The sequence below is a fragment of the Streptopelia decaocto genome, assembly GCF_964273445.1.
Source record: "Streptopelia decaocto genome assembly, chromosome: Z".
Classification (NCBI taxonomy): Eukaryota; Metazoa; Chordata; class Aves; order Columbiformes; family Columbidae; genus Streptopelia; species Streptopelia decaocto.
The window spans coordinates 10,206,069-10,219,975 of NC_138657.1; the positions used below are offsets into that span (position 1 = coordinate 10,206,069).

Sequence of the window (13,907 nt, forward strand, 5' to 3'; positions counted from 1 at the left end):
ACAATAGCAGGAAATGCCTAAGCGTGGAAACAACAAACCGAGCACAACCCATGTTTCTGGGGGCTTCCTGATCGGCTTGATTTGCCTCCGCAGGAGCATTTTGGATAACCTTGGAGTTAGCCCACCAGGGCAGCACCTCTCCCTAGTGAAGCCATGTTTGTTGCAATGTTTTCTGGGGCATGAGGATGCTTGCTGCCAAGCACAAATAAATAAACCAACACAACACAAAAGCTCTAAGGTAGATCAGATGGATGAAGCAGGATCAGGACACTGCCGTCGTTGTGCTCAGGACAGCAGCAGCTTGGTGCATCCCTTGTTGCTCACCATGGAGAGCCTGTCCGTTCCCACGGGACACATTCTTTGCCTCGCGTCAGCCTTCACCCTAGAAAAATGGACAGTGAGTTCCTGTAAGTGAATGGCAAGCAGAGGACAGATTTGCAAAGCTCAAATCCAAGAAACAGTTCACATCAAGAAACAAACAAAACAAGTAAGGCTCCTACTGGGTGTTCCCCTTCCTGCCCCGCTGCTCTTTTTCTGTCCTTGCCATCCAAGTCACTTTTGGCAAGCAGCACAGGGGAAAGTATTTGTGTGTTTGTGAGGGGCACATAATATCGGAAATTTTTAAAGGGACCTAATAAAGCTCAGTGCCTGAGGCACGCTGACTGTCAGCTGCACATATCTCTCTAACTCCTTTGTCAAGGGCTTCTGAGGGCATGTACAGGTTCAGGCAGTCATGGCTAAAGCACAACACAAAAGGCAAGGAAAGGTTTGTTTAAAAAGGTCCAAGGGAGGCAGATGGGATCCCTGTGAATTGCAGCTTTCTGTGTTGGTAAGGTGGTTGTGCTTTAACAGCCACATGACAGCCAGGATACAGAGAAGGTGTCATCACACCAATTATACTACTTTTGTTTGGGTTGTCACATTTTCAGTGTAACAGCCTGAATTCTCTGTGACTCATATTCATTTTTAGTATTATTCTCAGACTATATTCAATCAATAACATGGGGTACCTTAGGTGAGAGTGCTGGATGCTGAGCAGCACTTCTTATGCCAACAAGTAGGCTTGTAAGCATCATGTTCCTTGAAACAGCCTATTTTAAGCCAACACTGCAGAAAGCACATGGATAATCCTTGTTTGCACCAGAGAAGTCCATTACAAAGTCCATGAAGTCATTAACAGCAAATCTGAGTCAAGTCAACCCAAAATCTTAGAAACCTCACATGTACAGTGAATATCTGTCATTAATAATACCAGCTAACAGATCTACTAAGGGTAAGCATAGTCTGATGCACGATTGGACTGTGTAGGATTGGGAAAATATATTGGATCAAGATGGGGCATTGGAAGCAAAGTGATTTGCTGAGGGCTGCAACAGCGATAAAACAGACAACTCTAAACCACAATTGTTATTTTTGTCAACACTGTTCCTCTAGTAAATAACCACAGCACCTTTTCGCTGGTGACGAAATTGCCATATGAAGGAGTCCTTTGCATGTGCTCCCATATTGCTAAAAGTCGCACATGGTGAGGGAAGGGAGGGGTTCAAAACATCGCAAATGGGAAAGCTGCAGGGAGTGAAATCGTGGATGTGAGCAGTAGGGAACAAGCTACCTTTGACTTCGGATGGAGCCAGTGCTCTACCTCGGCAGAGGAAGAAGGCTCAGCTGGAGTCTGGTGTGGAAATAACCTGCGCAGGAATTCAAGGAAGACAAGAAATACCAAAGAAGGGGAAACAAAAGGCAGCCGCCTGTACGAGGAAAAATCTTGTCTTTCACTCAGTGTGCACATATGTACATAGATACGTAGTAGGGCAAATCCACAAATCAGAGCATTTTCTAGTGTGCTCTCAGGTATTCCTTGTTAGGCTTGGACTGCAATATATCTAACGTCTGTATTAACAATTAGTATATACTTTCCTTCAACATCACTTAATCTTCTCTTTGACTTGAATGAGCATTGCAGTAGGCTGTTAATTCTGTGGTCTTTGGTGCTGGTGTTTGGCTAGACACCTTGTGTGAATAGTAAGGCCAGAGATATTATAATGTAGCTCAGTGCATCTTTTCAAACAATTTGTTCAGAAGAAATAAAACACTTGCTATGAGTCTTACACTGAAACTTTGGTGCACATCTTCATGGCAATAAAGAACTTCTGCATCTTATCAACACAAGCAAAAAATTAGAGTTGTCCATGAGGTTTTTTTCACATTTCTCTTATTTGTCTTAATGAAGATCTTGAGTTTGCTAAGAGCTATGTGGCACTGCAGAGAAACAGGCAAATACTGATATAACTACTAGTACATCCATTAGCTTTCCCCTCTCCCTCTGATGTGCCAGGGGAGGTTCAGGTTGGACATTAGGAAAAAGTTCTTCACCCAGAGGTGCTGGACACTGGAACAGGCTCCCCAGGGAGGTGTCACAGCCCCAAGCCTGACAGCATTCAAGAAGAGACTGGACAACACCCTCAGACACATGGTGTGAACTGTGGGGTTGTCCTGTGCAGGGACAGGAGTGGGACTCGATGAGCCTTGTGGGTCCCTTCCAACTCAGGACATTCTGTGATTCTATAACCTATAGAATAGGTATAGTTAAATCAGAGGAAGAATAGTATTTGCATCAAAAATATTTATATCCTTGGGAAAAAAAAAAAAAATCTTTGGCCCAAGACAAGTGGTGGAAAGAATTGTAACTACAAATCAAGCAAAATACAGTTCAGGGGGAAAAAAAAAACAATAAAAAAGAACACAGAAGGGAAAAAACAGCAGCACAGTTTTGTCTGCTGTATGTAGATTAGCTACAAAGAAAGCCTTTTGCTGGGTCAGTTTCTATCTCTGTAAAATGGCAGACTTTCTGACAGACTTCCTCTTGCCTCAGAAAGTTTGAACATATGTATGTTTGCTGGTATTTGTACGGCACTGTCAAAATGGCCTTTCTGAGCACCCCCATGGCTGAGTAATGCACATAATAGAATCATAGGCTCGTAGAATCATAGAACAGTTTGGGTTGGAAGTGACATCCCACATTGCTGCTTCACCCCAGACAGACAGGGCTGCAGATTAGCATGGCCCAGATTCTGGTGAGCACTGCATGGGCTCGTGGCCCTTGCTGCATCGTCCCTCTGTATTCGCTCTTCTCTGAGGAAGAGAGACACAGAATCAGCGCAGGGAAAGATATAGGGAAAAAAGTATTACCAAGTGTCTCCAAAACCCATTAACTCTTTTCACTCTGGTGGACTCACAAACCTTTGCCCAGACCCTTTTAGGTGAAAGTTTTCCTATACACATGCTGAAACTTGCATTGTACTGACAAGATGTCCATTGCTGGTAGCAGGGTCAGGCATCTCTCGATAACAGCAGCATTCATGCAGCCTGTATCATCATTTCTTAGTGGTTAAGATGCGCAGAAATGTGGCAGGAGGCAAGTGGGGATTATAACTATGTAACATAGTATAAGTTACATTATTTATACAATAATAATGTATAATATGTTATGTATGACAGTGTGCAGTGTGAGCACACATGAACTCCCTCCTTTGAAGTGTGTCTCTTTCCCATCAGCTGCAGCTGATGTTTGGATTCTCCCCTTTCTATAACAGTTATAGAAGTTCTAAAGCTGCATGCACACTTCACACTAGAAGCTGGGAAGGGTCTTGGTCCCCATGATCCCTGGTGCTCTGGAGATCTCTTTACGGAGGAGCGCAACTTTTACCACAGGTGACTAGAGAGCCAGCCCACAGATACAAGTGTTGTTTGACCGGTCAAAAGTGAATTCTCTTGGTTTATGTGAAGAAGAGAGATGAAAAAGAGAAAGGGCAATGAGGAGACAGCACGCATGGGAATGCCTTTCTCTAAACCCACTCCAGCACCTCAATGTCTTTCTTGTAGTGAGGGGCCCAAAACTTAACACAGGATTCGAGATATGGCCTCACCAGCGCTCAGTACAGCAGAACAATCACTTCCCTAGTCCTACTGGCCACACTATTCCTGATACAAACCAGGATGCTGTTGGCCTTCTTGGCCACCTGGGCACACTGCTGGCTCATGTTCAGCCAGCTGTCAACCAACACCGCCAGGTCCTTGTCTACCAGTAGCTTTGCTTGGTTTATGCTCTGCCCTGAGCTCCCCCCAAACCTTAGCAGCTCATCTCTCAGCTGACATTGTAAATCAGGGACAAAAAGTATATTCGCAGTCTGGACATGGGAGGCTGAAACCTCTTAAGGGAAATACTTGTAGTAATTTTGAGGGTTTTTTACTCCCCTTCATTAAAAAAGAAGGTGGACCTAAAGCTCACACCCTCTTCCAGGTCTCCTGTCTTCCTTGTAAATGCTGCTAGGTAACTAAATGTGTACCTCCAGTATATCAGTGTGTATAGGAATTGCACAAAAGTATTCTCCTTCCTTGGCACCTTACCATATGTGTGATGCATAAGGTCATGCATTCATTTTGATTGTACATCCACGATAACCTTGGGTAATACTGCAGTAGCCAGCGCTGCTGCACTGTGGAGGAACAAGCACTCAACAGTCATCCCCCCTGTTGTTCTCACTCTATTTCTTGGACCTCTCCCAAGATATAAATAACACAGACCACTGTACAGCTGGACTGCCGGCATGTGTTGCTAAATCTAAATTAATTTTCATGTGCATAGCTGCAATGTGCCAGAAAACTGTTTTTCACAGGGCTGGCCACACCTGTGTTGCTTTTCTAGTCTCTAGGTGCATGCTCTCATGTACGGGGACTTTGTGCTGGGAAGATTAGGTCACACCACAATCATTGTGTCCTCTCTGGAGCCTACTCCCTGTGCTCAGATTGCCCAGCTGGTCCTCTGAAGTACACCTCAATGGTAGGAGCAAAGGACAGCATGGGAGGTGGGGAGGATCTCAAAACAGCAAGACATATGGACACGTTTGTCCCTGTACACTTGTGTGTCCTTAGGCATCCCAGGGCGAACTCTCCTGGTGATGTCCTGAAAAGGTTTACTTGAAGCCATGGGAGAGCAAGCAAATTTCTGCATGGTCCAGTGTCTTCTGAGTCTTTGCACCTTCACCTTCCAATTACAAAGTACAGAGCATCTGTCATCTCTCGGATGACTATTTTTTCTTCCCTGCCTTCCTCCTGACACCCCAGCAGGTACCAAACAGTGAATGGCAGATGATGCATCTCTGTGCTTGTGGTGTAAGTCCCATACATTGTCTGGTGTGACTCCCAGCCTGTCCGAATATGGAGAGCTGCATATCTGCTTTTGTGCAACCTGTTTTAGATCAGCTGTGGCTTCTCATTTCATTTACTTTCTTTTAAAGTTTTGGACACTGGACCAAGGGACTCCAGGGGCAGGAGTCTTGTCCACTTTCTGGGCATGGAAGAAGAAAATGATAGCAATAGTAAACAGGAGAGAAAAAATGCAGCTTCACCAGGGGGAGTGTAACTATGCATTTTAATCTCACAGGGCTGGGCCAAGAAACAAGGACATTTGTGCCATTTGTTTTAAACACAAGTGCTCCAAGAGCTGGATGATTCAAAGCCAGACTCTGCCAGAGTGGGTTAAGCTATCAGAGTCTTTAATTGGCTGGTCAAGGAAATAAAGGGACTGGTAAGATCTGCCAGTTCCTGCCTGGAACCTGCTCAGGAGCACACACTGAAGTTTTCAGATCAAACCACTCTGGTATGAGCAGATAGAGAGAAAATATGTGGACTCTTCACTCTTTCACCTCTTTGGCCACTGGCCGAGGGACTGGGTTCAGAACAGGGCTTTTTTTTAATTTTATTTTTTTCCCCTCCATTTCCCGAAGGAGGGTCAAGCCATGTGCTCAGGGCAAGCATCCAAGGCATGGTGATTCACTGAGTTCCAGTCACTGATCTGCAGTGGGAAGTTTTCAAGTTGCAATCTCACCCAGGCTGGAGATATCTCCAGTTTGAAGAACTTGGCCCTGGAAGGCTCATGTTTGTAAAAGTCCACAGACAAGTATGGGATGCAAATGCCATGCGGGCAAGAATTTTTGTGTTAAGGTGATATGAGGAGATGATACTGGAATGAGATAACATCCTTCTAAAATAGAGGAAAAGCAGGCCGTGAAAACATGCTTCCAGCTGGAGGAAAAGTCAATCCAGAGGACACTGGAAGCCCCCATGCTTGGGAAATTTAACTCTGCATCAGGCGAACTACTGACAAAAATTAATACACAGTCTTGTTTTGGTAACAAAAAGGACTCAGATGTATAAATTCTGCAATTCCAGGTCAATGCATTTGCGCTATGTCAACACTAAGCCTTCTACACCTGGAGCAGGCAACGTTTTACTATCTCAGGGTAATGATTGTTGAGTTTTACACCTCATCATGTTTAGCTCCAGAAAGCCTGCAGCCAGTGCTTGACTTACTGGCCTTGATTTGTCTAATTTAGTGGATATTAACCTGATCTTAAACCCAACAGATGCAAAGTATCAATATACAGTTCTCTTTCTACCCATGTGTGTATACACATTTACTTCAAACAACAAAGGGAATTATAGAGAGTTTTTCCTCTCTTCCCAAGTTCATCAGCTGGTACTGAGATGCAATTTTTGCTTGGTGAAGGGAATGGTTTCCCTTCCTGTGTATTCAGGAAGATTCACAGAGATTACCAGAGCAACTCATTCAGCATCATGCCTGAATCTCATTTCCAGGCATTGATTGTTGATAATGCATTCCCAGTCTTCCAAGCTATGGAGATTTTGCCTTTTCAAAGATTCTCATTAAGTTTGTTTCACTTGATTATCAGCTGCACTGTGTAAACAACAGCTTTTTGGAAATCATAAGATGTGCACTGCCAGCTTTCCTCTTTGAGGATGAGCAGTTCAAAAAGGATGAGGTCTGCAGAAAGACAAACTAAGAAGCATTGAATTACTCTGCTCTGGAATTCCATTTCAGATCCTGCAACTGACCTGAAATCAAGTTTTTTTGCCATCAGCACTAACTATGTGTTGATACAGGGTGACATCCACAGATGGTCCAACTGGCTTTGTCACAACTGCTGGTGTTTGCTAAGAAAAATAAACCAATGTGGAAACTAAAACAAGTATTAGTGATTTCCCCCTCCCCTACAGCAGATAAAAGGCACTGTTCATGGTTTCGGCTCCAATTTCTTAGGTATGTTGATTTACAGCCAGGTTGTTGGTGCTTGGTGATTGATAAGGGTATAGAAAGCACGTCAATGGCTGAGGTGCTGAATTGGGATTTAGGATACAGTTCCCCATATCTTCTCCAGTTTTGCTAGTTTAAAGAGCCTAAACACAAGACTTACACATCTTGCAGGAGGAACCCTTTCCCTTTCCACTTGCCAGTTCATTTTCCAAGGTTATTCTGAAGCTGGGTGAGCTAACAGGTACCCTGCTGCCCCAGAAACCTTTACAATGACCAAAAAGTAGGAATGAGAGGCTGATGGGGCAAAGATTTTTTGCCAGTGCTTCTTTGAGCTGTGGGAAACGACATGTGGCTCTGTACTCGCAGAAGCATGAACACTGCACGTTAGTTTCAGTTTCTGGTTTTGCTGTGTGGTCAAAAGCTTTGTGAGGGCAACAGCCTTGAGACCAGCAGAGAGTTTGTGCAGAGATCAAGTTCATCCCTATGAGCAAGCCCTGTTATGACTAAACTTGTTTAACTTTCTGTTTAGTAAGCATCGGAGGGGTTTGTTGCAGTTCACTGCTTGTGAATCTGCCATTTTAATAGCAGCTGTAACACCTCAGGATGTTCAACTGACAGTAATTACTGATATACAGGCCCATGTCTTCTTTGTGCCTTTTATATCAGGTTGATTCACAGCGTTAGCCAAGCAATAGCAAAATAATCAGTTCATAGCTGAGCCGTCCCCCACTCTACATATGCATCCGTTACCTTTTCCCTTCAAGTGTTTACTCTGATTAGGTATTTCCTGTTTTTCCCCCAAGTTCTGAATACTTGTATATTTACCTTATTAGTGCTGATGGATGTTCCTTTTTCCACTGACATCTCAGTATTTATGCTGCAGATATACCTTCTATTACATTTCTGTCTTCACTGCAGAAATGACAGGAGTATTTCTCATGTGCAACCGAGCATGCAGAGCTAGTACAGGCTAAAGAAACTGGTCCGTAAACCTGCAGCTGTTCTCCCTGTCTATAATGCTTTTACCATCCCACCCCAAAAAACAACACACTGCTGAGCCAAGTGTAGGTATCTCTAGAAATCATGTTATCTGCCAGAGTTAATTAGCTGTATAGAGGAGGCTGTTTTCTTCAGGCATCATTCTGCTTAGTTGGAATTTGTACGCTCCTGTTGCAAAGCAGCATGACGGCACCAGCTGTGTGAGTGCCCTGCGGGATCCTGCTCCAGGTCCCTCTGGGTGTTGAGGTAACCACGCCTTGTGCAAGAACAGTCTTCGCCTTTCAGCAGAGAGGAAAATGACAGACCAAGTCAGTGGGTGTCAACATCCTAGCATGGGAAATAGAGGAAATCCTTCATCTAGAGAGCATGCATTCACCACCTTCAGTCTGGAGTACAAAACAAGTCCCCTATGTCCAAATATGATGTTTGCTGGGTACTGAGTGCTAAACATAAATGCACAAGTACACATACCAGATACCAAAACTCTCCTACTGCCTCTTCCTCACTTAGATCTCCCTTCTTAACTCCGCTTTTTGTCACCTAAATTAAAGTCTTCTGTGCTGCCTGACAGCTCCTTTGCTCCCTGATCCCAGCATCTCTGCAGGAACTGCACTGCCCACCTTGCCTACACTTGTATGGACTTCTGGTTGGGTCAAAACCCCATCAAACATACAGTTTAACAGTCTGGTGTGTTCCCTTCCCCTGCAGCTCTGAATGGTTCTGGTCTGAATTTTGCAGGGCATGATGACTGATAGCTACAGACTATATAAGAGAAAGCCTGTGAGTAGCCTCAAAATTTAAACTTTAGAGTTTCAAGCCCCAGCTGGAAGAAGCCATGAGCATCCTGGTCTGACCTCACAGCTGTCTCTGCGTTGAGGAGGGGATTGGGCTAGAGACCCCCCAAGGTTGCTTCCAGCCTGTATTATCCTGAGAGCCTGTAATCCTACTAACCAAGGAACCAGGGCATCTCCAAATGACAGCAAAATGTTGGCCAAGAGACAACATCCCTTCTGCTGTTGGTGGTTTCTTCCTCTTCATAGCAGGACATCACTGCTAACATGAGCAGGAGGGTCACCTGCCTTACATGGGCAACTCTTCTCAGCCCCCCTGAAAATCCTGTTATATCCTCAGATGCTTACGGAAGGCACCCATTAAAGAAAGCTGCAGGACAGAGAGACTACCAGCAAGGCATGCTTGGCTTTCTGAGTGGTGAAATCTCTCTGGTTATTTTCTCTGATGTTTGGGAAAAGTAAGGTTCTCTCTATATCCACTGAAAAAAACATGCCCTTGTCAAAGCAACTCCAGACTCCCTGACCCATTTCTTCTCCTTGTATAAACAGTTTAGCAAATCCCAGTGATCAGATAACTGCCTGGCCCAATAAGCCACAACTCTAGTGGTCTTGCACCACTTCTGCCTCATCTGGATCTCCATTTTCTTTCTTCTTTTTTCCTTATAGAACTTCAGATATTGTAGTTGTTTATTTAACTGGCTTTCTTGTGGCATCTTTCAAACACCAGCCTGAATTCTGTTGAGAAGCCAGGAACAAGGGAATTATAAGGTTTCCTTGCCAGGTGTCAAATGACAATTAAAGCACATCCTTTTTAAACTGGGCTAGAAGAACTTTATTGAATATTTAACAGGTTCACACAGGAAGAATGTAAACACTTTGTCTATGCTCATACATGCACATGTGCACTCTGAATGGATGTATTACTGTTTAAACCATCATGTAGCCTATTGCTCAAAACAGATGTGATATCAGTGCATTTGGATTTTCGGACCTAATTTGCATGTCTCTGTGGTATCTTGTTACTAAAAAAAAAAAAGCAGGCAGTTCTCGTTACCACTCAGCAGTTCTGATTATATGAAGCTCACTTTAAAAAAAAAAAAAAAGGTGCAAGACAACCTTCAGTTTGCAGTATGATTTTAATTTTTGCATTGCTGGCCCGTAGGTATAAAGGCAGTCTGAAGGAAGCGGTAAAGACTCCAGGTCCAAATTTTCCAGTGAGGTCTGTGGTGCTTAGGTGGTTTACTGATGAATGCATACAACGTGTCGAGTGGAAACTGTGCCCTTGAATATTCCTGTTGCCTTAGTGCCTCAGCAGCATTGCCTCAGCCTTTAAGCCTAGAGACTACAGATGAGTGAAAAGGTATCAATCATTCTCCTGTGGGTTGCTATATGATCCCTGTGTAACAGGTACATTCTTCCTGAACGTTCCATATTTTTCCTGCTATAATTAGGAATTCAGACACATTCCACACAGGGCCTGGGGCACTCTCATTCTACCTGCACTGATTTCAGTGGAAAAAGGGCAGTTTGCTCCCATATATGCTTTTTCACTCAGTGTCACATAGGAAAGCTGTGCCCCTACAAACTTCATCCATGTTTCTAAATCCTGGCAGCTGTGTCTTCATCCCTTTCCTCTTTAGTAAGTTCTTGTTAGTACCCCCTCTGGAAGGAACTGAAGAAGTTTTTCAGGAAAAAAAAATAAAATAAAAAGTTGTCAAAATAGGGTAACCTAATGTTGCAACTCCAAGTCACTTTGTTGGTGAGGGTAGAGTGGTAGAGTGGCACAAATGAAGCAGAAACTGAGGAAGTGAACCAGGAGGGGAAGAAAAAAGACATAATCAAATAAAAACAAAAGAAAGAAAATATTAATTCAATCAATTGCTTGGTATGCAAGTGCAAGTTCTCATGCACATGCATTGGAAGCAAACTTTCTGTGTAAGACCAAACAATTCACGACAAATGTACAGTTTCGAGCTGGTGCACAAAAAATGGTGCAACTATAATCGCCCCAAATTATAAGGAGTTGACTTGCTTATAAACTCAGTGATGTCAAATGAGTTCTTACACCAGTGTTTTCATTGTCATAAACTATTAACTAATGTCCAGCTCATTTGAAATAAAAAGCACTTCTTTCTTCCCCTGTATTTTGTTGTTGCTGACTTCTATGCACTCCTACTTCCCAGTCTCATCCTGGATCGTGTAGCGATCAAAATGTGCCAGGCTGCAGACTATGTATCCTGAAAATGCTGCTTAGTGATTCACTTGGGAAGAAAAGGAGCACACCAGTAAACCCTGACTCACTCAGCTCCACAATGTAATTTCACCTGGCAGCACAGCAGAATAGTTCCAATATCTTTGTTAGCAAGGTATAGATGTATGTTGATCTACTAACTGTCCCAAGAGATAAGGTAGGAAACGAAGCCTCCCTCCTGTTGACTTCTAAATTTGTGAAGTAGGAGCATGGCATTGGCTGACCTCAGTGACAAATGATTTTTTCACTTCACTAGGTATGTTAAAACATTCCCTGGGAAGAAAAGTGAAGTATTTTTTTGAAAGCTTTCTCCCTGAATCACAACATAAGGGGGGAAAGTCATTCTGTAAAGAATTGTTCCATTTCAGCAAAACAAAATATTTTGTTTCAAAATATTTTGCATTTTCAATTTTTTTAATTAATTTAGATAAAACATTAAGTGGATTGGAGTAGTACTTTCCAATAGTTCATCTCAAAATCACTGCAAATAAGCCATTTCAACTTGGAGATGAGGGAGTTGCCTTTAAGAGAGAAAAACAGCAGTTCAACAAACCACCATGAATTCAAGACAACTAAGTATTCATATACTTCAGGAAAGCAAAATCTGCCTTTTTCCATCTGCAACAACTTGGTGCTGACACTTTTGCCTCCCTCCAGTGAAAAGCGTTACCAGCAAGTGCCACACATCTTTCATCCTTGTGCAGTTAGAACGTGGGGAAAAATTTCCTGCCTTACGTTAGAACCCTACATCTATATATAGACGCATGAACTTCACAAGCAACTCGAGCTGCCAAGTCCCTGAAAGGAGCAATCCCTCCCTGCTCCCTCTCTGCTCACTGGCACTTTGTCCCTGCCCTCTGCCTTGTGATCGAACAAGCATTAATGAAGTCCTGTGCTGAGCCAGGCTGGCAAAGAGTAAAAATATGTTCCTTTAGCTTGGATCAGTGCCCTGACCCTTCGCTTGAGAAGTAGTGGCAGAAAGTCAGGAGCCAGCAGCCATGGGTGATGAAAGCACTGGGCAATGCTGATCTGTTGCACTCAGAGAAATATGGTCCAACAAGCAGAGCAGCCAGAGCTCTTTCTGTAGGCAAATGGAGTTTTAGGTAATTATCCCTGTTCAAAAGGGTTGATCTTAAGTCATATTACAGATTTGGGGTTTTATTTGGTCAAAAGTGAGGAAATAAATATGGTTATAAATATAAAAAGAGAGCGAGAGAAAGAGGGAAGCATGCTGCACCTGCATAAATCATGTCAAGAAAAGGAGGTTTGAGTTAAAGTAATGGAGAATCTAACCCTGATTAAAGTGTACCTCAGATCACAATAGATGCATCTTAAGGACTGAATGTCATTAGGTCTTGACAAGAGAAATGAGAGTGCTCAATGTTCATTGCCTAGCAAAGTAAGTTTATTTTCTGAGCAGCCTGTGTATTTTATTACCTGAAGCCTCTGGGATCCCCAGTATCATGCAGTAATAGTAGAAAGCAAAGATGGATATCCCAAAGTGTTTTTGTCGGGAGTGGGTGAAGCACCGGTCCAAGAGAAGTTCCTAACACAACTGGTTGACTGCCAGCTTCCAACAACTGCTTCCAGTTTCATTGTCTGAAGTACGGAAGCATTAGAAGACACTTATTCCTATAATTATTACTGCGTATTTACGGTTATATCCCATACTGTGATTTATAAAATGAAAGTGTATAGCTGAGAGATGTTACAGGAATTGGGGTGAAGGGATACCAAGATATATTTTTAGTTAATCTGTACGTGCTTTTGCAGAAGTGGATAATAAGAGAATTAATGTTTTTCTTTTAAATAGATCTGTTTTACAAATAATGCACATGCCCTTCATACACTAGGAAAGCAGTTGTGAATAACAAGAGTGAAAGTTATTCCTGATGATATTTGAAATGCTAATTAATACCTAGGAAACTATGGATCATTGAAATAATTTTCACATGTTTTATTTTTGTGTGTATGTGCATGTCTGTATGTCTTTCACAGGCTAGAGCAAGAAATACAGAAGTTAGAAAGTGAGGAATCCCAAATATCTGCCAAAGAACAAATCATTTTGGAGAAACTAAAAGAGACTGAGAAATCTTTGGACAACTTGCAAAAGGTATTAAAAAAAGAAAAAAAGAAAAAAGTCACTCGAGCACAGATTGAAACCAATGTAGACTCTTAGCACTGTTCGAAAGTAGCAGTTATAACTTGTGCACTTATGGGAAGATTGAGGGCACATAGCTCAAAACAGGATGAACTAGAAAAGATACAGAGGCATCAGATGTATTTTGGTTGGGTTATTTGGATTTCCCCTTTCCACTCCCGCTCTTTTTTTAAGAGGGATTTCAGAGACTATCTCCCTAGCTTATCTGTAGGCATACAATATGAGCTTTCAGTCCCACTGAAAGATGTCAGCAGGACCCTGGAAGGCATCTCAAACTTCCCTGCTCCTTGTGGCACTCAGTGATAGTGATATTCACCACAAAAGCCACTTCTGAAAATTATATACTGCAACAAACAGCATTGTTTCCCTTTTATTACACCGTGTCCCTTTCCCCCAGTCTCTAATGGCACCTAAACCTGAGAAGTCACATCCCCAGTATCCATTTAAAAATTACAAAGAACCAAAACCAAAAAACAAACCTAGCACAAAAATCCAGACTTTGTGCAAATTATACTCAAAATATAAAAGGTTTAACTAAGTGTCTTATTTTTTCCTTTCACAGAGTTTCTCACACCAGGATGGTGGTAAGTG

The 13,907-nt window shown here is 42.7% G+C and overlaps 1 protein-coding gene across 3 annotated transcripts in view; it reads left to right on the top strand.

Annotated features, from left to right (window-relative positions):
- PALM2AKAP2 (PALM2 and AKAP2 fusion) overlaps positions 1-13,907 on the top strand; it is a 267,247-nt gene that overhangs the window by 95,426 nt on the left and 157,914 nt on the right. For all 3 annotated transcript variants that reach the window (XM_082074261.1, XM_082074262.1, XM_082074263.1), the window contains exons 4-5: positions 13,154-13,268; positions 13,879-13,900. In XM_082074261.1, coding sequence (XP_081930387.1) covers positions 13,154-13,268; positions 13,879-13,900 — 137 coding nt within the window. The remainder of the gene's footprint in view (positions 1-13,153; positions 13,269-13,878; positions 13,901-13,907) is intronic.